We start from the raw sequence: 22929 nt of genomic DNA on the forward strand, positions 1-22929 counted from the left end.
CAGAATAACACCCAGGGCTCATCCCGTCAAGTGCCCCCCTCAGTGCCTCTTACCCAGTCACCCCCACCCCTCAACCTCCTCCCCTTTCACCACCCCAGTTCGTTTCCCAGAGTTAGGAGTCTTCCATGTTCTGTCTCCCTTTCTGATATTTCCTACCCATTTCTTCTCCCTTCCCCTCTATTCCCTTTCACTGTTATTTATATTCCCCAAATGAATGAGACCATATAATGTTTGTCCTTCTCCTATTGACTTATTTCACTCAGCATAATACCCTCCAGTTCCATCCACATTGAAGCAAATGGTGGGTATTTGTCATTTCTAATGGCTGAGTAATATTCCATTGTGTACATAAACCACATCTTCTTTATCCATTCATCTTTCGATGGACACCGAGGCTCCTTCCACAGTTTGGCTATTGTGGACATTGCTGCTAGAAACATCGGGGTGCAGGTGTCCTGGCGTTTCATTGCATCTGTAAAAAGATGGATTTCTGAACCAAAAACACAGCACTCCATCTGCTGTCTCCTAACTCTCTGGTAGTTTTCTGTGGCCTAGCATCTGGATTTGAAGCCACAGGCTCACACATCCCTTCCTTCACCTACTAGCTCTGTGACCATGAGCATAATTCTTACTATTTCTAAGCTTTAATTTCTTTTCTGGAAAAGAGGGGTGGGGGAATTAATGCCTGTCCCAAAGGATTATAAACATTTAGTTGAGACAATGCATGCAGAATATTTTGTACACTCATGCTTAGTAAATCCTCCATTTATTGCTGTTTTTCCTGACATTCATTGCTTTTTATAATCTGGTTTTATTGTTCTGGTCTCATCTCTTCCAGAAGTCTATACTATACTCCCAAATATTATGGAACTATAATATTTTCTATCAGAAATTTAGGTTTTTTTATTAATGTAATTCTTAACATTTTACTAAATTTTATTATATTTGGAAGAAGAGATAGAGACTTCCATGTGAAATTTATCTTTAATTTTATTTTGGGAGTCATTGTGAAGTCAGAATTTTCTTAAATTCGTTTAAAATTCTATTAATACTTCAGCTCTCTAATAAATGAGAGTATTTATATAAAGGAAAATAGAGGACTTCCAATTTGAAGTTGGTGATAAGCTTTTTTTCCCTCTTTCCTTTTGAAAATAACCAATGGAATAAAAAGTTAAAATGCTACTTCTGTCTTTTATGGAAGTTAGAGGCATCTTTAACCCTTGGGATAAAAATTGGATAGGGAATAATTTGAAACCAAAGAGCCTAAGGTTACTTACATGATACAGATAAAAAGCAGCTTGTTTGAGTCCCATAAATACAGAGAATAAACTAATGGTTATCAAGGCATGGAGGGAGTTGTTCGGGGAGAGATGGGCAAAATAGGTCAAGGGGAGTGGGAGATACAGGTTTCCAGTTACAGTGTGAATAAGTCATAGGGATAAAAGGCACAGCATAGGGAATATAGTTCATTGGTATTGGAATAGCACTGTATGGTGACAGATGGGGAAGGCATGGCATAATGTATATACTTATTCGGTGCTTTGTACACTTGAAGCTGATTTTACAATGTGTATCAACCATATTTCAATTTGAGCAATACAAAAAGAAGAAAAAGAAATGCACCTCGTTTGATCTGCAAAACCATGGAAAGACCCAGGAATTAGATGCAGTAGTATTATAGAACATAGGAATAAGCCAGGGGCCATCAACAGGGGTATTGGTTTAAAAAACTGAATAAGGAATTTTGTGATTCTGCATCACAGGTGACAGGAAATACATTGTCTAGTTAAGCCAGAGGGATTCCAGACAAAGTAGGGCAAAGATGAGATGCTAAACCAAGTGGGGATTAGATGAAAGTTGTCATACTGAACAGTAGGATGTCAAGCCTTCTTCCCCTGCTTGACTCTAGACTTCCAACTTCCATGCTTAGATATCCTAGGTAGGATTGAGGGATCCTTCCTGGGGAAGTTAAATCACTCCAGAAAAATGACCCAATAGGCCCTAATATTTGAAGAACTCAACAAAAATGCCAGCTGGCCGTTACCAGTTGACAAGCACAGTATGAACACATATAGCTTATAATTTACTTTTTCTTGTTAATGTGTTCAACATGACTGAATAGCCAGGGATTGATTGTTAATCATTTTAGGAAAGCCTCTAGTGTAAAAGAGAGACACACAACAGAAAAATGGAAGCTCAAAGGAAATAGTGCAGAGAATAAAGCCACTTTGAGGAAATAATTATTCACAACAATTAAAAGAAGAAACGTGGAGCAGGTGAGAAAGTTCCTGGAAGGAAAGGACAAAAGCAGAAATTTCAAATTCAGTAAAGCATTGGAAGAAACAGTTGAGGAACTCTCCCAGTAAGAGAGAAAAAAGGGGAGAATTAGAAGTTAACATGAAGTCCAGTATCTAACCTAGCGGGAGTTCCAGAAAGAGATAACAGAAGTGGAGAGTTTGTATATTAAGGTAACATGTAAATTTTCCAGCTTGCAGGTGCTCCATGCAAACAGTGATAAGTTTACGTACTTGTAAAGTACGTCCTGATATTTTAGAACTCACTAGAAACCAAAGGAAGATCAATTCTAAGAACTTCCAGGTAGGAAAAACAGATCAAGAATAAAGTCTGTGAATAAGAATATCTTTGAATTCCACAGCTACACGTTAGAGTCTAAGTGACATTGGTGGAAAGCCTTTAAAATGCTGAAAGAAATACATTGAGTTGAGCTTTTATTAAGGGATTTGTCAAGCATACACTAGAGGGAACAGCATAGTGATTAACCCTGAGCCCGTCTCTTGCATTCAGAAGTTACCAGTAGCTGTCTCTCACTATGCATATATGCTTTTGGTATTTTGAAGCAAGTTTCAGATAGTATATCACTTCAGTCCTAAATAGTTTTATCAGTAACAAGTAGACATTTTAAAGAAACATTTTAAAGAAGTCATTTTAAAGAAAGCTATAATATTATGTCTAACAAACCTAATAATTTACTAATATCAAATACTTTGTGTTGTTTTCACCATTTTAACGCAAAGCTATTTATTTATTTATTTATTTATTTATTTATTTATTTATTTATTTATTAATTTTATTTATGATAGTCACAGAGAGAGAGAGAGGGGCAGAGACACAGGCAGAGGGAGAAGCAGACTCCATGCACCAGGAGCCCGACGTGGGATTCAATCCTGGGTCTCCAGGATCACGCCCTGGGCCAAAGGCAGGCACTAAACCGCTGCGCCACCCAGGGATCCCCACAGCTGTCTTTTTAGAAATTGATTTGTTCAAACCAGTATCTGGTTTTGGTTATTGATTCCCTTGGTTTGTTATTTTGATAAAGATAACAGAATTGTGCTTTTTTAAAAAATTAACTCCTTCCATATTCTGTAGCCGTAATTATATAAAGAAGAACTTTCTTTCATTATCTATTTAATGTTTACCCTGAAATATAGTCCACGCAGGAAAAACAAAAGAGATGCTCATTTCTTTACCTTTTCTTACAGTGATGAATTGTGTCCTAAGAACTTTCAGAGATAACCAACTAACGAGTGTTTTTAGTATTGTTGTAAAGGCAGTGGTTTTTACATTTTTGAGTTCTTATCATTTGCAGTCAGTCTTTCTGATCAGATTGCCATATCTTTAGCCTGTGGGGGAGCCCATAAAAATGGTGTTATTTAGATGACATCCTTGTTAGACCTATGGCTCACCTTAACATTTCTTGCTTGCCCCTGTCTTGGAGTAAGTCAGCTCTCCAAAGACCTTTGATTTCTTCTGTGCAAAATGGAATTTTGAAGACCAGAACTTGATGCTAATTGTTGTTTGGTTGTATTTGCTTTTAGGACTTTTTAGTGCATAGAGATAAAAAGTAGATTTTAGAAAGGAAAAGTACATTGTGAATTAATACTGGTAGCTTTAACTCAAATAAAAGATTAAGTTAAAGATTTTAAAAGCTTTAAAATTTAAAAAAATTTTAAAAGTTAAAAATTTTACTTCTCTAGTTTTATATTTGTGTATTTTCTTTTATTGATAATCTTGGTTCCTAATAACATAAACATAATCACTTATTTGCTTTATTGTATACATAGTAGCTCCAAAACAATATCACTATTATTATAACAATATTGTTACTAAATACAGTTTGATTCTTTCAGGATTTTTATCCTTAATAGCAGATTTCCCACTAAGAATGCACAAAATACTGTGTTTCAGAGTTACTTGAAATCTTATTTGTGCTGCTAGCTCGACGTACAATTAAGTTTCTTTTCTGTTTTTAGAGATTGATTTTTGTTGTGGATTTTAATTTTAACTTGGCTTATTATATGAAATATTTTCATGTCCCAAAGTTTAAAAAAATTGTAGCTAGCATTTTTTTATCCTGTATTCTCTCTTCCACTGAGGATAACAATTTTTATTTTAGGTTTGGCTATCCTTTTCATTTTTAAAACATGAGCACATGCATTTAAACATTTGTATTTCCTTGCTTGTCACACAAATGTAGTATATCACATACAGTATTGTGCACCTTAATTTTTCTCACTAAACGAGAGTTCCGGGAGGCCATTCCAAGGAGTTGAAAGAGTTCTTCCACATTTCCTTTTTTTTTTTTTTTTTTGGCTGCATGATATTTTATTTCTTGTGATGCATATTTTAATTATAATCTTTTGATGTAATAAATTGCTTTGCATGAGCATCATTTTGTGTTGGGACATGCAGCCTCAAATTTTATACCCAAGTACTCATTCACATGAGTCATATCACACTCAAAGTCATATCATACTTGAGAGTTCAAATTTTACACCACATATACCTTTCCAGGAAGCCAGAATATGTGACCCAAATAAGAGGAATTAAAAAAACAAAAAAGGTTCATAGGAAAGAAGCAAAGAAATAACAAAGGAAAATATCAGGATGATAGCTGTGCATTAGACTTAGTAGGGCAGTGGGCACCAGGAGGAATGCCTGGGGTAAAAGGAAATAATAGGTTATGTGACAGGTTTGACCACATAGAAGATTATACTGAGAGTTGTTTTTGTCAGAGCTGTTAAGAAGTCTGAGAAAACTTTAGTATAAGTTTAAAGAAAACTCAGCAAATGAAAGCATGCAGTAAAGTTAACTTCAGGAAAATTAACAAGTTCTATAAGAAAACCAATGTAATTACCGAATACTTTTTTTGTTTTGTTGTTTTGGGGGGAGAGAGAGAGACAGAGCATGAGTGGGGTGGAGGGGCAGAGAGAAAGAGAATCTCAAGCAGGCTCTATGCCCAGCACAGAAGCTGGATTGGGGCTCGATCTTACGACCTTGGGATCATGACCTGAGTCAAAAACCCAGAGTCACATGCTTAACTGACTGAGCCACCCAGACACCCTAATCACTTAATATTTCTTGAAGTAGAAATTATTTATTTAACATTCCAGTGAAAACATTTTGGTATAATTATGTTAGGAGGATGGGGAAAAAAGGGAGAATGAGGAGTTAGTAAGTAATATCTAAATAATGATGCTGAAGCAGTGTGAACGTACTGCAGGAAAACATGAGGGTAAATAGAAGTCAAGAAGTAAGAGAACCAATGCTCCTTGTGTCCTAATAGACCACTTCTGTTTTTTCCCTTTGTCGTCAGCTTTCAAGCACCATTTGTTTAAATTATGTATATGTATTTGAAAAATAACTTTAGATGTACGTGGAAAATGTCTCGGGAAAATCATTATAGTATGTCTGTGTGATTAGCAGTCCAGATAGGAGTTCTGCAAACTAGTATCTCATGATGACCTTCTTAGTGGGTATCACAGCAAGCATGTTAATTGAACATGAACCTGTGTGATTTAACTGGAACCAGTTTAGCCATCCAGGCATACGGAAGGGATCAAATATTCCACGTCATGGCAGTAGCAGAACAGGATAAAGCACCATCAAGCTTCTATATGGAAAATAATCTAAAACCAGAAAGTAAGCAGACAAGTATCAAAGCCAGGGACCTTAAAAGCTGTTGAACGTGTTAGACTGTTTACACTTAATTTTAATAATACAGGTGACGAAGAGGGAGAAATGTTAGGCTCATTGTTGCCAAAAGTAAGTGATAGGTGATAATAAGGAAAGAGACAGCTAAACCCCAGCTATCAGTACCTGTGTATTGGGAAAGAGTCCCATGCCATGTGGAGATAAAGATGCCAAAACTGTTGAATAGTCCTTTGGAGGGGTTGTGTGGGGCGGCTCAGTGATGTTGCAACTGATCTAATAACCACTCTTGGCTAGCCATTTAAAATCGGGGAGCTACCAGATTTAGCCATTGCTGTTTATTACTGAGGTTTATATGAAGCATTTCTTATTGCATCCCTGAATTGACCTTAATTCTGATACATACCCAGAGGATAGAGGAATCAAGGATGAGGTGTGATGTAAGGTAAGAGGAGGTGAGGTTTTGGATCATATCAGACATGCGCTGGGTGGAGAGGTATATACCTCCTGGAGTTGCCCACCTCAGAAAGGGCCATCAGTCATTTAAAAATATCTATTGGTTCTCTTGAGAATTTGCTTTTATTGTGTTTTTCTTTCCCTAAGATTCTTTGGTCTTCTCCCTCTACTCCTACTTCCCCAACAGAAGTTACATTAGTTAAACTTGTTTGTCTAATTCGTATCTCTGCTATAATGGAGTTAAAATTTCCATTTGAGAAGCTAAAGGAATAATACCTGATTTGTAAGTTTGATTATGTTTACTTTATCTGATTGGGTATATATGAATCACAAAGTGGAGGAGAATTCATATCTTTCTCTTTAATCCTGTATATTTGCTGTTTCTTTTCTTTTTTCTTTTTTTTTTTTAGAGGAAGTCCACAAATGAAGGGGACACCCCATTTTAAGGAAGAACATTGTGCTCCAGCATTAAATTTAGAAATGAGGAAAATACTGGATTTGCAAGCACCCATCATGAGGTATAGTACTCTGGTTAAATTTAGCATTTTTTGATGACACTATATAATATAGTTGATTAATCGCATGACCAGTAGGAAAACCGATTTTATTTTATTTTTCACTCAGGGTAATTTTTTCTTTAGCTGTAAATGCTTGATTAACCCTTAGTACATTATTATACTTCAATTGTTTATTTAATAAAGCCTATAAATTGAGTATACTAACTATAATCTTATCCAGAAATTTATATTTTTTGATAAGATCTAGAATTGTTTGAATGATACAGCATAGTGCATGTTACTTGAAATGACACTGATAAAAGTCATCCAGGTTGAGGAAAAGAGAAAGTGCCTTTATTTCCAAAACCTTCATAAGTTTTGGGAAATATGTGAATACTTGTAAGAAAGTTAAACTTTCTGATCTCATTGTGAATAAAGATTTTGTGATAAGAGGGCCAGAAATACCAAAATACAAAAAGTTGTATTTATTGATGGAAAAAATAAGTGTATGTGTAATTTGGCTTTATTTCCGTAATTGCTTTGCTTTTGACATTTTAGGTGTCTATGATGTGTGGGTCTTGTTAAAAGTATATTTTTTAAACTTAAAGTTTTTTACTACAATGTTTTTTGTTTCTTTTTTAACAATTTTTTTTATGAATCCAGAATTAAAATTGGACCTCCAAGAACCTTTTCCTGTACCCAGTTATATACAATCATGAAATTATGTGATATTTCCAGCCTTTTGTGAATAGAAATGGCTAGTATTTCTTATCCCTTATGATAACATTTGCTTTTAAAAAAATTAGAAGTAGTAGCAAAAGAGGTATTCCTAATTCAGAATTCATTGTTAGGAGTCATTAAAATTTTCCTGTCAGAAAACCTGCAAATAAATTCTTACAAAAGGACACGTTAACAAATTAGGTTAAATAAAAGTAGAAAAAGAAAGAGGGAAAAAATGGCTATAGGTATGATCAGAAGATAACACAAGCTGTGAAAACAGGGAAATATGCTTCCAGGGAATATCACGAAAGGCCAGTTTTCGCAACACGTAAAGATTTTAGCGAGAAAAAGACAATAGAACAAATATAATATAAGAATATAAGCAGTTTTCATCTTCTGTATTCCAATTTAATACATTACATAATAGATCTCCATTAGAAGATTAAATAAATGACTTATATGTGTGAACAATTAGGTAACATACTATTGGGGAGGAACTCAGGATGAGGAGAACTTTACACATTGGTGGTAGGAGTGTAAATTCATACAGTGTCTTTGGAAATTGATTAATAAGTAGTGCCTTTCAGAGTTATATATACTCATGGTCTTTGTCCAGTATTTCTCCTTCTAGGAATTAATCCTACAAATAATTCAAATGACAGGCTTACAGAGTTTTTCATTGTTTATAATAACAAAAGATCAAAAACTGCCTAAATGTCCATCAGTGGGGAGCTGTTGAAATAAATTTTCTTACTTAGAGGCACCTGGTGGTTCAGTGGTTGAGCGTCTGCCTTTGGCTCAGGGCCTGGTGTCCTGCGATTGAATCCCACATTGGGTTCCCTGTGAGGAGCCTGCTTCTCCCTCTCCCTAAGTCTTTGCCTCTCTGTGTCTCTCATGAATAAATAAAATCTTTAAAAAGTGTTTTTTTCTTCTACACAATGGGAACAGTATACAGCTGTAGAAATAATGAGGGCACTCTTTTTTTCTTTCTTTCTTTCTTTCTTTCTTTCTTTCTTTCTTTCTTTCTTTCTTTCTTTCTTTTCTTTCTTTTCTTTCTTTTCTTTCTTTTCTTTTTCTTTCTTTTCTTTCTTTTCTTTCTTTCTTTTCTTTCTTTTCTTTCTTTTCTTTCTTTTCTTTCTTTTCTTTCTTTTCTTTCTTTTCTTTCTTTCTTTCTTTCAGAGAGAAGGAGAGAAGCAGGCTGTACACCCAGTGCAGAGTCCCATATGGGGCTTGATCTCACGACCTTGAGATCATGACCTTCACCGAAATCAGGAGTTAGATGCTGAACCAACTGAGTCTCTCAGGCACTCTTTACTGGAAAAACTTCCCAAATATGTTGTTGGGTGAAAAAAGCAAGGTGTACTCTGTATAATAATGCTAGTAGTCCTTTTTAAAAGGAAGCTGTTAGCGTTAGAATATGTATTGTTCTGGAAAAATGTATAAGAGACGGCATGAGAATGGAGTGGCTAGGCCACAGATTTGGGGAAAAAGAATTTGTGGTCTTACTAAATATTGAATTATATGGATGTAGTATATGAATATATTGAACTGTATGAATATGTAAAGCCCGTGTTTTAAAGTCTTCTGATTCACAGTTCTGATAAAAGATTTTTTTCACCATTTTTTTGTTAGAATACTGTGCAGCTACTGGTGCATATCAAATAAAACTGTATGCAAGTGGCTGGCTGTTGTCTTACCTTGTGTAGTCCATCTTTTTATGTATTCTTTTCAAAGAAAAGGAATGTTGTTCTGTTGTTATTTGCTTCAATGGGATCAGGGTTAGAGAGGATTGAGTTTGAATTATGATTCCCTTGGTCAGAAGGTTACTCTTTACCTCAAATGCTATTTCAGCACAGAGATTCTTCTCCAGAGTGTAACTTGGTCCAAAAGGAATGTGGAATGTCTGTGGGCAGCACTTTGCAAGCATGGCTTTCTACCGTTACCCCCTGGCAAAGTTTATGGATCATGGGGATGGGATAGAAAAAGAGGCTTTAAAGAAAGAAATCCTGACATCTTGTACAAGTTTAACTTGTCAGGTGCTAAGTGGTTTTATTTGTTTTAGTCAGGTGCTAGTTTTTAATATACAAGTTTGGATGACTGGAACTCTCTAAGGTTTTTCTCAAAAGTTGAGAAAAATAATTGCATTTTGGAGCAGTATTCCTAACACATAATGTATACTTGTTGGAAATGTGATTGGAGTTGAGCTGTGTGTGTTCTTGCATTGAGGGAGAAGATGTGATATTTGGACTTTTTATAACTGACTAATTTCCTGCTTACCACCAAAAATAGAAGTTGTATGAAGTTAGAGATAATGGTTAAACTTGGTTGTAGGCATAATATGGCAAGACTTTTGCCATCTTTTAGTTTTTGCTTGAAGAAAGAATAGGATTAATGGTGAGCATCTGATGTTTGTTATTACTTGAGGATTGAAAATCCTTAGAAGGTAAGAAGTACTAATATAATTAAAACTCTTAGTCTGTTTCTACCTAATACTGCATAATAAATACTAATAAATACCACAATTTATTCCATATCTTCCTCCAGGCACTTAAGGAAAGCCCAGTGTAGTATATAGTATTTAATGCTTATTAGACATTAGATATATCTACATATTTGAGAATTGGTAATTATGAATTCTTTATTTCCCATTAAGAGCATTTGATTAATCAGAAATACTAATCTTTCAAGATCCTACTATTATGCTTCTAAGATCCTAAATTAAGGGTGGGGGGAAGACACACCTCTGGGATATTGGTTATCTGTTAAAAAGTCCATGAAGTCAGTGATTGCAAAGGCTCTCTGAGGATATAACTTAGAGTATATTTATGTACATTTTGTGTGTATTTATTCCCAGGGGGTGATTTTCAAAATACTTAGAAACCAATGCAGCATGAAAAGATTCCAGAGAATCCTGATACCTTCTTGTGCCAAGAATTAATCCTTTAGTTTTCTGATCTTTGTGACACTGGCAGTGAGTGGGCCCACACTTGCATGGTGTGGGCTGAGGCCTATTGACTAATTTATGGAAATTCTCAGTATTTTAACGAACTCACATTATCTTTGTTTTAATGAGTTTGTTTACTTTCAGTTAAATGACAAGGATCTAATTTTTTCCTGTGGATTCCTCATCATGTTTATGGTCATTACTTTAAAGTCATTACCTTTTAATTCCAACATCAGAATTGACGGAGTCTATTTGTATGGTTAGACTTTTCTCTTGACTCTGGATCACCTTTTCCTGTTTCCTCACATGTCCGGTCATTTTTTGTGCTAGCCCTGTGGGTGACAGTGTGGAGATTCTGAATTCTTTTAACTTTATCAGAAGAGAACTGAATTTTGCGTAGTAGGCAGTTAAATTACTCCAGGATGACCTTGATATTGTTCCTGTCATATGCAGTGATTCTTGTAGGGAAATAGGAACAGAGGAGGGGGAGAATATGGTCGGAAAAAACCTAGGCCGAGTCCTGCTGACTGAAAATCACTGATAAACCAGCAGCTGTTCTACCGAATTGTTTCTCTTGACATATAGCAGCAGATCTGAAACATAAAGTTTTATATTCTGTTCACTACACGCCACACAGAAATTTTACACTAAAAATATAATTTTGAAGGGGAAGAATATATAATATGTCAAAGGTGAACTTTCTATAAACTCAATTGATTACAATCAAGAGATGAAGCTGGCTAAGGGAATGTATTATTCTACTCTTTCTAATCTTTGTGGTAGGGAAGAAAACACAGTCCTTGGAGAATGAGTCATTGAATACAGCTTTTAAAGGATTGAAGGTTTACTTTAAGAAGTAAAACATTAAAAACGTTTCCACTGCCATTATAAATTAAAATATTTCTGAAATACAGTCTTAAGTATGAAAGAAAACTTAAGAGTATATAGTGTACATTATAGACACATCACACTTTTCTAATTTTTTTTTTTTTTTTTATTTATGATAGTCACACAGAGAGAGAGAGAGGCAGAGACATAGGCAGAGGGAGAAGCAGGCTCCATACACTGGGAGCCCGACGTGGGATTCGATCCCGGGTCTCCAGGATCGCGCCCTGGGCCAAAGGCAGGCGCCAAACCGCTGCGCCACCCAGGGATCCCACATCACACTTTTCATTCTCTCTTGCACTTGATACTCTTTTTTTTTTATGTTTTAAAGATTTTATTTATTTGAGAGAGACCGTTGAGAAGCACAAGCAGAGGGAGGTACAGAGGGAGAAGCAGACTCCCCTCTGAGCAGGGAGCGGCATGCCATCCCAGATACACCTTCCAAGGACCTCGAGATCATGACCTGATCATGATGCTGATCATCATGCTGAAGGCAGATGATTAACTGACTGAGCCACCCAGGCACCCCTAGCATTTGACAATTTTCTTAAATTTTTTCTTTCTTTCTTAAATCCATCTGACAACCTTGGCTTTCTTGATAGAGTAGTTTCCACTGGTTCCCATAGTTCTCCTTTTCTTTCTCTGTGCCAGTACCTTTGCACTGTCATTCATGTATTCTCCTTTCCTCTTTTCTTTTCTTCCTTCTTCCACCTCCCACAAACATTTAGTGCCAGATATAACCTAGCACTAGTGCCTTAGGGGCTAGGTGTCTAAGAGTAAGCAAAGTGAGCATTTATTTGCCATTAGCTAAGTAAATGTTAAATCTCTTTGTAAATAAATGCTGAGATCATATTCCATAATTAATTCTTGTGTCAACTGAGTGGTCTTCTGAAGGGAGAAACTATTTTTTCACCTCAGAATCTCCAGCACAGAGCATAGCATCTGTCATAGAGCATGGGCTTTATAAATGCTTGTTGTGGGAATGAACAACATGAGGCTCAATGATGCTGTAGAAATATTGAGGTCCATAACTGTGCACACCAGTAAAATAGTCTCTAATCAAATGAAGTTCTTTGAATTTAAATTAACTAAATTTAAGAATTCAGTTCTTTTGTCCCACTAGCCACATTTCAGGTGTTCAGTCCCCATATATGGCTGCTGGTTTCCATGTTTGATAGCACAGATACAGAGCATTTTCATCACTGGGGGAGGTTCATATTGGCCATGGCTAGAGGATTATTACCTCTGTGCTTTATATGGCTCCAGACTGTCAACCTGTCATAAGTTGTTCTTTTTATGGTTTCTTTGCCTTTTTTCTTTTTTGTCAGCTTTCATTTGTCCTTCCATCATTGAATTTGCTGTTTCAGTATTTCTAGTTTTTTAATCTGGTTGATCAGGTTTGTGACAATGGCTACCTGAAGTCTTTTATTTTTTCCAGAATTTCTGATTCTGGATTAAATTAAACATAGGTGAACCAACTTAATATAGCCAAGTTGTAGATGACTGACAATTTTGTAAGTTGGTTCATGATCCTCTCTGTATGAATATTCTCCAAAGCAATTATATTCATACTCATTGCTTTCCCAGTCTGCTCTATTAATAGGTAATTGGTTCTAAATTGGTTATTTCTTTACAGTTTGCAGTCCGTGCTGGAAGATCTCCTCGTTGCTACTTCTGATGGACTTCTTCATCTTATTCACTGGGAAGGAATGACAAATGGAAGGAAAGCTATTAATCTTTGCACAGTACCTTTTTCAGTAGATCTGCAGTCATCTAGAGGTAGTTACATCTTCTGCACAGGGTAGAACCAATGTTTAATATTTGACACAATCTGTTTAGATATTTGCTATGGATGAACATTGATTTTTCTACTTTGGAATTCATTATGTAAGGGGAATGTATGTGTGTGTGTGTGTGTGTGTGTGTAGAAAGGAATGGTTTCATTGTTTGGTGGTATTAGGTCATTAGTTTTGTCCTTTACTGTTCTTAAGGGGTTTACAAACAATCAATGTAAGGTCATTATTTACTGTATTTATATTTATATTTCATGTACTTCTGTTTCCATCAGCAGGTTCATTCCTGGGTTTTGCAGATGTGCACATCAGAGACATGGAGTACTGTGCTACACTCGATGGGTTTGCTGTTGTGTTCAATGATGGTAAAATTGGATTTATTACACCAGTGTCGAGTAGATTTACAGCAGAGGTATGACTTTTACTTTGGAATGCTTATTTTCTTTATTTTACATTTATTAATTTTAGTTTTTGTTGTTAAATTCCTCCCCCACTTTCCTTATTTAAGATTTTAGAGTTATTATTAACAACTTTTAAAAATCAACATGTATAATACTTAAAAATAATATACGTAGACAATTCTATTAGATATGTTGAAGAAAAATGATAATTCCTTCCCTATTCCTGCTCTCTTCACACCCAGTTTCCATTCTTGGAGGCAACCACTTTTTTTTTTTTTTTTTTTTAACTATTATTTTGCTACTTATCTCCATTACTCTTGTGTGTTTTCTTTAATTTTTAATTTTTAGGCTATTTATTAGTTCCCACTGTGGGAAAAGACCATTTGCTTCCCTGTTCCTACCACATTCATATATTCTTCCCATCTTCATAGTATAATTATTGTGATTTTGAGTAATTACTATTCATTGTTTATATTGTTATCACTGTACAAACCCTGTTAGTACCTGAGCCATGTGATATGTTTTATTTTTTCTTTCCTGAACATTTCCCCTCTCACTGAGAATTAATAATTGTTTGTTCTTTATATTTGTTTATTTTTTACATACTTACCACTAATTCAACCCCATACTGTGTGCTGTTTGTGTAAATATCCTCTCAGTTCTTTTAGACGTTCATTAGACGTTCTATTTGTTTCATCTACTTGAAATTTCTCTTGGAACCTCTGGCTTGCTGCAAACTGGACTGCTTTAACACCATTATACTTCTGCATTTTTATCTTCTATCATCCTGAGAATTTCCTTTGTTCCTTTATTTGTATGAGATCTTTTCATAGTTAATGGTTAATTAATGTATGATTAGTTAATATGTGAATTTGGTTGCTGTGACAGAGATCCAAAGTTAAAATTTGGATTCACTGAAAGCTCTGTGGATTTTGGTGGGTTTGTTTGACCCTAATCTAATCGTCAGCATTGGTTGAGCTCACTGGATTGTTTCCTTTCCTCCCCTCTCTGTATCCAGTGTTCATTGGAAGAAAGTCCTGCAGTTCTTTCCAGAGAATATAAACATGACTGGCCCAGTATTCTGGGTTTTAAGTTATGGAAGCATTAAATTAGAAGGTCCAAATTCACTTATCCATGTTCTCAGTGTGACCCAGAGACATCAGGGTTTTTTATTTTGTTTTTCTCCAAAGAAAAATCTCCAGTGTTGGAATGAAAGAGGGTATTTCTTAGCTGCTCATATTGAGACGGTACTATGGGAACACCCAGATGATGCTTAAACAGGCTTTAAAAGACTAAAAGTCCTACTGCTTTTAGTTCACCCTTTCTGAGAAATCTCAATCTCCAAGCCTTTTTGCACCCTACAGTATAAATTTAGCTATTTCTTAGTGTTCTTTATTATTATTATTTTTATTTTTTAAAGATTTTATTTATTTATTCATGAGAGAGAGAGAGAGAGAGAGAGAGAGAGAGAGAGAGAGAGAGAGGCAGAGACACAGGCAAAGGGAAGCAGGCTCCATTCAAGAAGCCCGAAGTGGGACTCAATCCCAAGTCTCCAGGATCACACCCTGGGCTGAAGGCGACGCTAAACCACTGAGCCACAAGATTGCCCTCTTTGTGTTCTTTAATGCAAGTTTATTTTTTTTTTATTTTTATTTTTTTAAAGATTTATTTATTTATGATAGACATAGAGAGAGAGGCAGAGACACAGGAGGAGAGAGAAGCAGGCTCCATGCAGGAGCCCGATGTGGGACTCGATCCCAGGTCTCCAGGACCACGCCCTGGGCTGCAGGCAGCACTAAACCGCTGCGCCACTGGGGCTGCCCTTTAATGCAAGTTTAGGATGCTACTTATCCATATACTTCCTACCTTTTTTTTTTTTTTTTTAACTTCCTACCTTTTAAAATATTCTAAAAAAAAAAAAAAAGATATTCTGATACTACCTCTTCTCCCTTTTGTTGTCCTTGTCAGTTTATGCTTTTGAAGAAATTATTTCTGTTATAAAAGTTGGGATTTTAAGAGAGAAGCTAAGTATTTATATTCAGTCTATTCTCTTTAACTGGAAACATTTTAAAAATTTAAAAATTTATTTATTAGAGAGAGAGAGCGCACACAATCAGGGGGAGCAGCAGAGAGAGAGGTAGAAGCAGACTCCCCACTGAACAGGGAGCCTGATGCAGGGCTGAATCCCAGGACCCCGAGATCATGACCTGAGCCAAAGGCTGACACCCAGGTACCCCAAGATTTTTTAAGGGCATATTGTTTTCTTTCTTTTTTTTTTTTTCTTTAAAGATTTTATTTATTCATGAGAGACACACAGAGAGAGAGAGAGGGGTGGGGGGCAGAGACACAGGCAGAGGGAGAAGCAGGCTCCATGCAGGGAGCCCGACATGGGACTCGATCCCGGGTCGCCAGGATCAGGCCCTGGGCTGAAGGCGGCGCTAAACCGATGAGCCACCCGGGCTGCCCGGGCATATTGTTTTCTATGTATAGAGTCAGCTTTAGTATTCCTAAAACTGTTTTCCATTATTCACATAGTAAAGTACTAAATAATGCATTTGTGGTAATATGTCAATATATAAGAATACAATTGAGTTTTTGAAGTATTTAATTTTTTACATAGTAAAAAAAATAATAAAAAAAATTTTTTACATAGTAATTTGTAATTATGCTTGGGATTTAAATGTTTTTGTTGAAAACAAAAATCCTAGAGCTGAAAAAGTGACTCCTTTCTAAGTATCAGCTTTTATCATTTTTATTAGGCTTTGGTTAAAGAAACTTTCCAGTAAATTAAGAATTTAGAAAAAAATGAAAAGCAAATGGACATTATTAAATAAGTTAGAAAATACAAATTAGAAGTAAAGAATACATATGTATATTACTGGCAATTGGGAGATACACTTAATGACATATTTATATTAGGTACTACTTAAGTGCTTTGTAAAAATTCTTTTTGGCATTTTTGAGGCATTTAACAGATATATTAAAATATGTCAGATTATACCACTCCCCTGCTCAAAGCCCTTCAATAGGACTAGATAATTAGGACAAAACCTGCTGAAGACAACTAGAAAAGCTGGAGAAAAACATTTTTTAATGTACCTGAAGGCTTTGGAGAGCTAACAATACCTCAAAGAATCCCCAGGCAAGGGAGGCAGAGGCTTGCATGCACAGCAAGGCTGTATGTGGTGACTTGCCTCGGTCTCACAGATGTGCTGAGTGAAAGCAGCTAGACACAAAAGGATATGTGCTATGATTTTATTTTATGTAAAATTAAAAATAACATAGGCTGTTCTAAATTAGAATTTATATGGATGCATGTTCTTAAGTAGTATTGGTCTAAAGGAAAAGAAGGAAGTGATTACCATTTAAGTGTAGATGTTGGTTACTTCTGTGGTAGGTAAGGGTATATTGGTCAGGAGAGACACGGTTAGATACTGATAATTCTTGGCCTACGTGCTAGCTAATTCCACAGTGTTTACTTTGTGATATTATTGAGATGTACAATCTTGTAATTATGTATTGTTCTTTAATGTGTTACAATTCATAATGGAAAAATTCTAAAAAATTAAAGATCCTCCAGTGACTATGTATAAATTAGGGAAAAAGCCAAAAAGGTTTTATAGTGGCTTTCAAAGCCCTGTAAATTTAACCTCCTTTTACATCTGTTACCTCATCTACTACTTCTTTCCTCATTCCAATCCACTCCATCTGCATAGGCTTCTTTGATGTACTTGAACATGCCAAAAATGCTACTCCATTGGGGCCTTTGTACTTGGTATATCTCCTTGAGTTCGTTCCTCAAAATGCATTTGCATTTGGGGAAAACTTATTGACTATTCTATCCTCCCATACTATCTGTTTTCTATAATTGTTTTATTATTTTTTTCTACAGTATTCACCAATCTCCAATATACTATTTTTTTTTTTTAACTTAACAACCTCCTAACAAATATAAGGCAAGAATTTTGGTGTTTTTGAATACCTGCCACATCCTCCACACCTAGAACAGTGCTAGGTGAATAGTGGGCACCTGGAAAATACTTGTTACAGAAATCAGTTAATTAATTTCAGTCTAAGCAGTGGTCCAAAGAAATAATGCTCAGTGCTATCTTTACCTTTTTTGGTCATCTAAAATAGTGTTTTTTTATTATAATTGAAAAATACCAAAAAAAAAAAAAAAGGAAGCAGATATGCCATGTTTAGATAATTGATTATATAGCTCATTTAAATGGGAATTAAATAAAATCTATAGTATTATATTTTAAACAGAGCTGTTATTTATATTGGATCTTCTAGAGTGTTTACTGTTAGGATCATCCAAAAATAAAGTGCTGTATTGTATAGTGTGCTGTGTTGTTGTGCTTATTAAACTAATAATCATAATGACCTTTGCCTTAGAATTTATAATCTAAGACATCCTTGATTTGAAAGGTAAAAACAAACAATGGAGCGGAATAGCATAGAAGCTTAATAATAATGTATTCATTTATTGAATGCTTAACTTTTTGAATGTTAGTCATTGTATCAAATAGTTTACATGTATGTATGTTCTCATTTACTCTGCAAAACACTCTTAAGAGGTAAGAACTTATGAAAACAAAACTAAAGCTTGGAGAGGTCAGATCATTATTTTAGCAAGTGATTAGTAGACCTGAGATGTTAGGCTGCCAGGCACTATCCTGTGAATCTTAGTAGGTTATATACCATACTGTAAAATAAAGGAATAATAGAGAATAGTAAGCACTTGACAATCACAAACCACTTTTAAAGGATAGATGAAATAAAATTTGCTGTTTTCTACAATTGAGCAGTTAAACACAATGTGGGGGGTGATGGGAATAATATTAGTGAGCAAGTTAGATTCAGTTCCTGCTGTCAGGATGTTTATATCCTAATAGGAAAGTCATCTTCATTTAGTTAGGTTTGCAGATAGTCCATTTTTTAGTGTTTTACAAGTAGATAAATTAGCTCTAGACTGAGCTCATTTGAGAATATTTATTGAACTAATTAATGAAATTGCTATTCAGATGGTAGTCCCGATAGAATATTTTCTTAGCCAGATGAAACCAAAGAAAGCCTTACAAAACTGTATGTTTATTGAAAGAGAATTATACTGATTACAGTGTATTTAGACAGTGTATTTAGACAGCACTTTTAAAACCTTCATTATTTTTCTTTATTATAGCAGCTTCATGGAGTTTGGCCACAAGATGTTGTTGATGGAACTTGTGTAGCAGTAAATAACAAGTATCGACTCATGGCATTTGGTTGTGCAAGGTAATTGATAGAGACTTCTTTAAGAGTCATTGTCAAAAATAATGGGTTTTTTTGTGTGCTTTTTTTCCAATATATTTTTTTAAACAAAAAATGGTCTAAACATACTTGTAAACTTTGTCATGCCTATCACAATATAGGAGTCAGCCTTAATATAAAATCTAAAAGCGGGACACCTGAGTGGCTCAGTGGTTGAGTGTCTGCCTTTGGCACAGGGCATGGTCCTGGAGTCCCAAGATTGGGTCCTGCTTTGTGCTCCCATCAGGGAACCTGCTTCTTCCTCTGCCTATGTCTCTGCCTCTCTCTTTGTGTCTCTCATGAATAAATACAATCTTTAAAATCTGAAAGCATTTTATTAGGTTGAAGCAAAACAGATCTAAAGGGCAGATTTAGGATATTAAGTGTTTTAATTTGTAAAGGTGAGCTTTTCTTTAGTGATTGGAACTTGTAATTTAAGTTATAAATTAAAAAGATTAAATCAGCCAAAATTTAGGTTCTTTATTATTTAAAAGAGGATCAGGGAAGATATTTTTCTTTTTTTAAAAAAATAATCCTTTCCTTTGGCTAGTATCCAAAATCTATAAAGAACTGAGTCAAACTGAACACTCAAAAAATCCGGTTAAGATGGGGCACTTGGGTGGCTTAGTGGTTGAGCATCTGCTTTCGGCTCAGGGCGTGATCCTGGGGTCTGGGATCAAGTCCCGCATCAGGCTCTTTTGGGGAGCTTGCTTCTCCCCCTGCCTATGTCTCTGCCTCTCTCTCTTTCTCATGAATAAATAAAATCTTAAAAAAAAAAATCCAGTTAAGAAATGGGCAGAAGACATGAGCAGACTTTTCTCCAAAGAAGACATACAGATGACAACAGTCACATGAAAATGCTCAACATAACTCATCATCAGGGAAATACAAATCGAAACCACAATGAGATACCACCTTACACCAGTCAGAATGTCTAACATTAACAACTCAGGAAACAATAGATGTTGGCTAAGATGTGGAGAAAGGGGAACCCTTCTATAGTGTTGGTGGGAATGCAAACTGGTGCAGCAACTCTGGAAAATAGTATGGAGGTTCCCCAAAAAGTTAAAAATAGAACTATCCTGTGACCCAGCAGTTGTACTACTAGATACTTATCCAAAGGATACAAAAATGCTAACTTGACCTGCACCTTAATGTTCATAGCCAAAACATGGAAAGAACCCAAATATCCATCCACTGATAAACAGATAAAGATGTGTGTAATGGACTATTTATATATATTGGAGTGTGTGTGTGTATGTGTGTAGAATGGAATACTAGTCATTGAAAATAATGAAATCTTGAAAAGAATGAAATGATGTGGATGGAACTAGACGGTATTATGCTAAGCAAAATTAAGTCAGTCAGAAAGACAAATACCATGTGATATCTTTTTTTTTTTTAAGATTTTATTCATTTATTTGAGAAAGAGCACAAGTGGTGGCGGGGGGAGAGGGAGAAGCAGACTCACTGCTGAGCAGGGAGCCCAACAGGGCCTGGATCCCAGGATCCTGGGACCATGACTTGAGCTGAAGTCAGATACTTAACTGACAGTTACCCAGGTGTCCCAACAAATACCATATGATCTCTCTCATTAGTGGAATTTAAGAAACAAAACAGATGAACATAGGGGAGGAAAGAGATTGATAAGAGATTCTTAACAATAGGGAACAAACTGAGGGTCACTGGAGGGCATGGGGGGAGGGTAGGGTAACTGGGTGATAGCATTAAGGAGGGCATTTGATATGATGAGCACTGGGTGTTATATGCAACTGATAAATTGTTGAACACTACATCTGAAACTATAAGGATGTATTATGTTTGACTAATTGAATTTAAATTTTAAAAAATGAAAAAAACCCTCCATACTTAAAGGAAAGTGTATGGGTCCAAATACTCAGTTTTACAAATATTTATAATACAAACACCTCTGTTCATAACTGGGTCAAGAACTAGAATGTTGTGAGCTGATAAAAGTTTCAGCCCCACTACTTCCTAAATGACAACTCTTACCTCCTCAGCACACTTACAGGTAACCACTGTTCTGTCTTTGTGATGATCATTTACTTATCTTTATGGTTTTACCACATATGCATGCGCTCCTAAAGAGCATAATTTACTTTTACCTGATTTTGAACTTTATAGAAGTTCATGTTTATGAACTTCATATTCTAACTATGTTTTGGGTCTAGCTTCTTTCAGTCAGCATTGTGAAATTCACCCATGCTGTTTGCCAGTAGCAAAAATTATTTTTTGATTGATTTATGGTGTTCCAGTGTATGAATGTATCATAATTTATCTGTTTTGCTATTAATGGCTATTTACATTGTTTACTGGTTTTCAAAAAGAGGATATTTTCTTAGATAATAATTCAATATTTTTGTCATACGACAGAATTAATGATAGACCCCCAAATAAGATCTAATTCTCAATCTATATTCAAATTAACCCTGTTGTCACCAAAATTTTTTTTATAGCTCCTTGTTTGCTTGTTTGAACCAGAGTCAGTCAAAATCAATGATTTGTATTCGGTTATTGTTTCCCTGTCATCCTCTTTTGCCTGTAACAACCCATACACCTTTTTTCTTATTTCTGTGACATTAACTTTTTAAGAGTCCAGGTTGGTTATTTATAAAATGTCCTGCTTTCTAAATATGTCTTGTTGTTTCTGCATAATGGCTTTTTTTGAAGTTTTTTTCTCCTTTTTTTTAAAAAAGATTTTATGAGAGAGAGAGAGAGAGAGAGAGAGAGAGAGGCAGGCAGAGACACAGGCAGAGAGAGAAGCAGGCTCCATGCAGGGAGCCTGACATGGGACTCGATCTTGGGTCTCCAGGATCATGCCTCGGGCTGAAGGCGGCGTTAAACCGCTGAGCCACCTGGGCTGCCCTTCATAATGGCTTTTAGTTAGTTCCTCTAAACCTGTCATGATTGGAACCTTGAAGCGTGTTCTTGTTGAGCTAGTCCAGTTAGATGATGAGGAAGTTCACACAGGAACATTGGACAGGAGCAGTGGCAGGTGCACAGTACCGTGCTGCCTGCAGTCAGGGTAGCACCCGCAGGCCTACCAAGGCCAAGTAGTAGAACCCATGAGAGGCCCTTCCCCAGGACAGTGAAGGTAGAATCTTGGCCTCCGGCCTCTGTCTTCTTACTTCTCATCAGTTGGGAGGGTGCCAGCCTTTTTTTTTTTTTTTTTTTTTTTTTGTGACCATGAGTTGGGGTGGAAGTTTGTGATTGTAGCTATGTGACCTAACAGACTAGTGGCTTCTAGCTCTGATCTTCCAGCCCTTAACAGAATTAATTGCTCTGAACACTAAACTATAGCTGGTATCCTTTGAGTAGGAAGGTAACTTTCTTCTAGGATGCCAGTTTGCAAGGGGATCAATTCTACAACCTAATTCTTACCTTTATGTTTAAAGGTTTGACCAAATGCTGGTTAAACTTTTTTTTTTTTTTTTTTTTTTTGTTAAACATTTTTTATCATATGTAATGTACTTGCAATGGCACCGTATAGCACTAATGTTAAGTTGTCCTGGTACGAGTGATATTAAATTTAGTCACTTGTGATTATAACTATATCTCTTACAGAGATATGTTTTTGCTTTGAGGTTAGTGAGTAGTGTCTTATGCATGAAGAAACATTTTTTCCTGTAATGGGTTAATGGGAAATGGAAATAAAAATAATTTGAACAATTTAGGCAGTAGAGAATACATGAAAGGTTAGTTGTCAGTCTTTTTTAAGTATTGACTTAGCACCAGTTTCTTGTATTAAAAATATTTGGACTCTCCTCACTGACTTGTTTAGAGCTCAGCAACCCAGAGTTACCACTTGACAGTTGTCAGGTGCAAAGCAAAAACAAGTAAATACCTGCTAGCTACTTAGCTACTTAGGGCTGTCTTTCAGCAAAGTGTCTAATTGGGCAGGTAGTCTGGAAAGATACCTATTCCCAGGCATTTGACTTCTGACTGAGATGGAATTAACATCAATGTTCTCA

At 35.8% G+C, this 22929-nt stretch overlaps 1 protein-coding gene across 5 annotated transcripts in view; it reads left to right on the forward strand.

The window, feature by feature from the left end:
• RIC1 (RIC1 partner of RAB6A GEF complex) overlaps window positions 1-22929 on the forward strand; it is a 144960-nt gene that overhangs the window by 80441 nt on the left and 41590 nt on the right. For 4 of the 5 annotated variants that reach the window (XM_077909624.1, XM_077909608.1, XM_077909634.1 and 1 more), the window contains 4 exons: window positions 6816-6923; window positions 13088-13230; window positions 13520-13656; window positions 18831-18922. In XM_077909624.1, the coding sequence (XP_077765750.1) occupies window positions 6816-6923; window positions 13088-13230; window positions 13520-13656; window positions 18831-18922 (480 nt within the window). The remainder of the gene's footprint in view (window positions 1-6815; window positions 6924-13087; window positions 13231-13519; window positions 13657-18830; window positions 18923-22929) is intronic. The other variant, XM_077909614.1, reaches the window with a different exon arrangement.

The sequence above is a fragment of the Canis aureus genome, chromosome 1 (assembly GCF_053574225.1).
Source record: "Canis aureus isolate CA01 chromosome 1, VMU_Caureus_v.1.0, whole genome shotgun sequence".
NCBI lineage: Eukaryota > Metazoa > Chordata > Mammalia > Carnivora > Canidae > Canis > Canis aureus.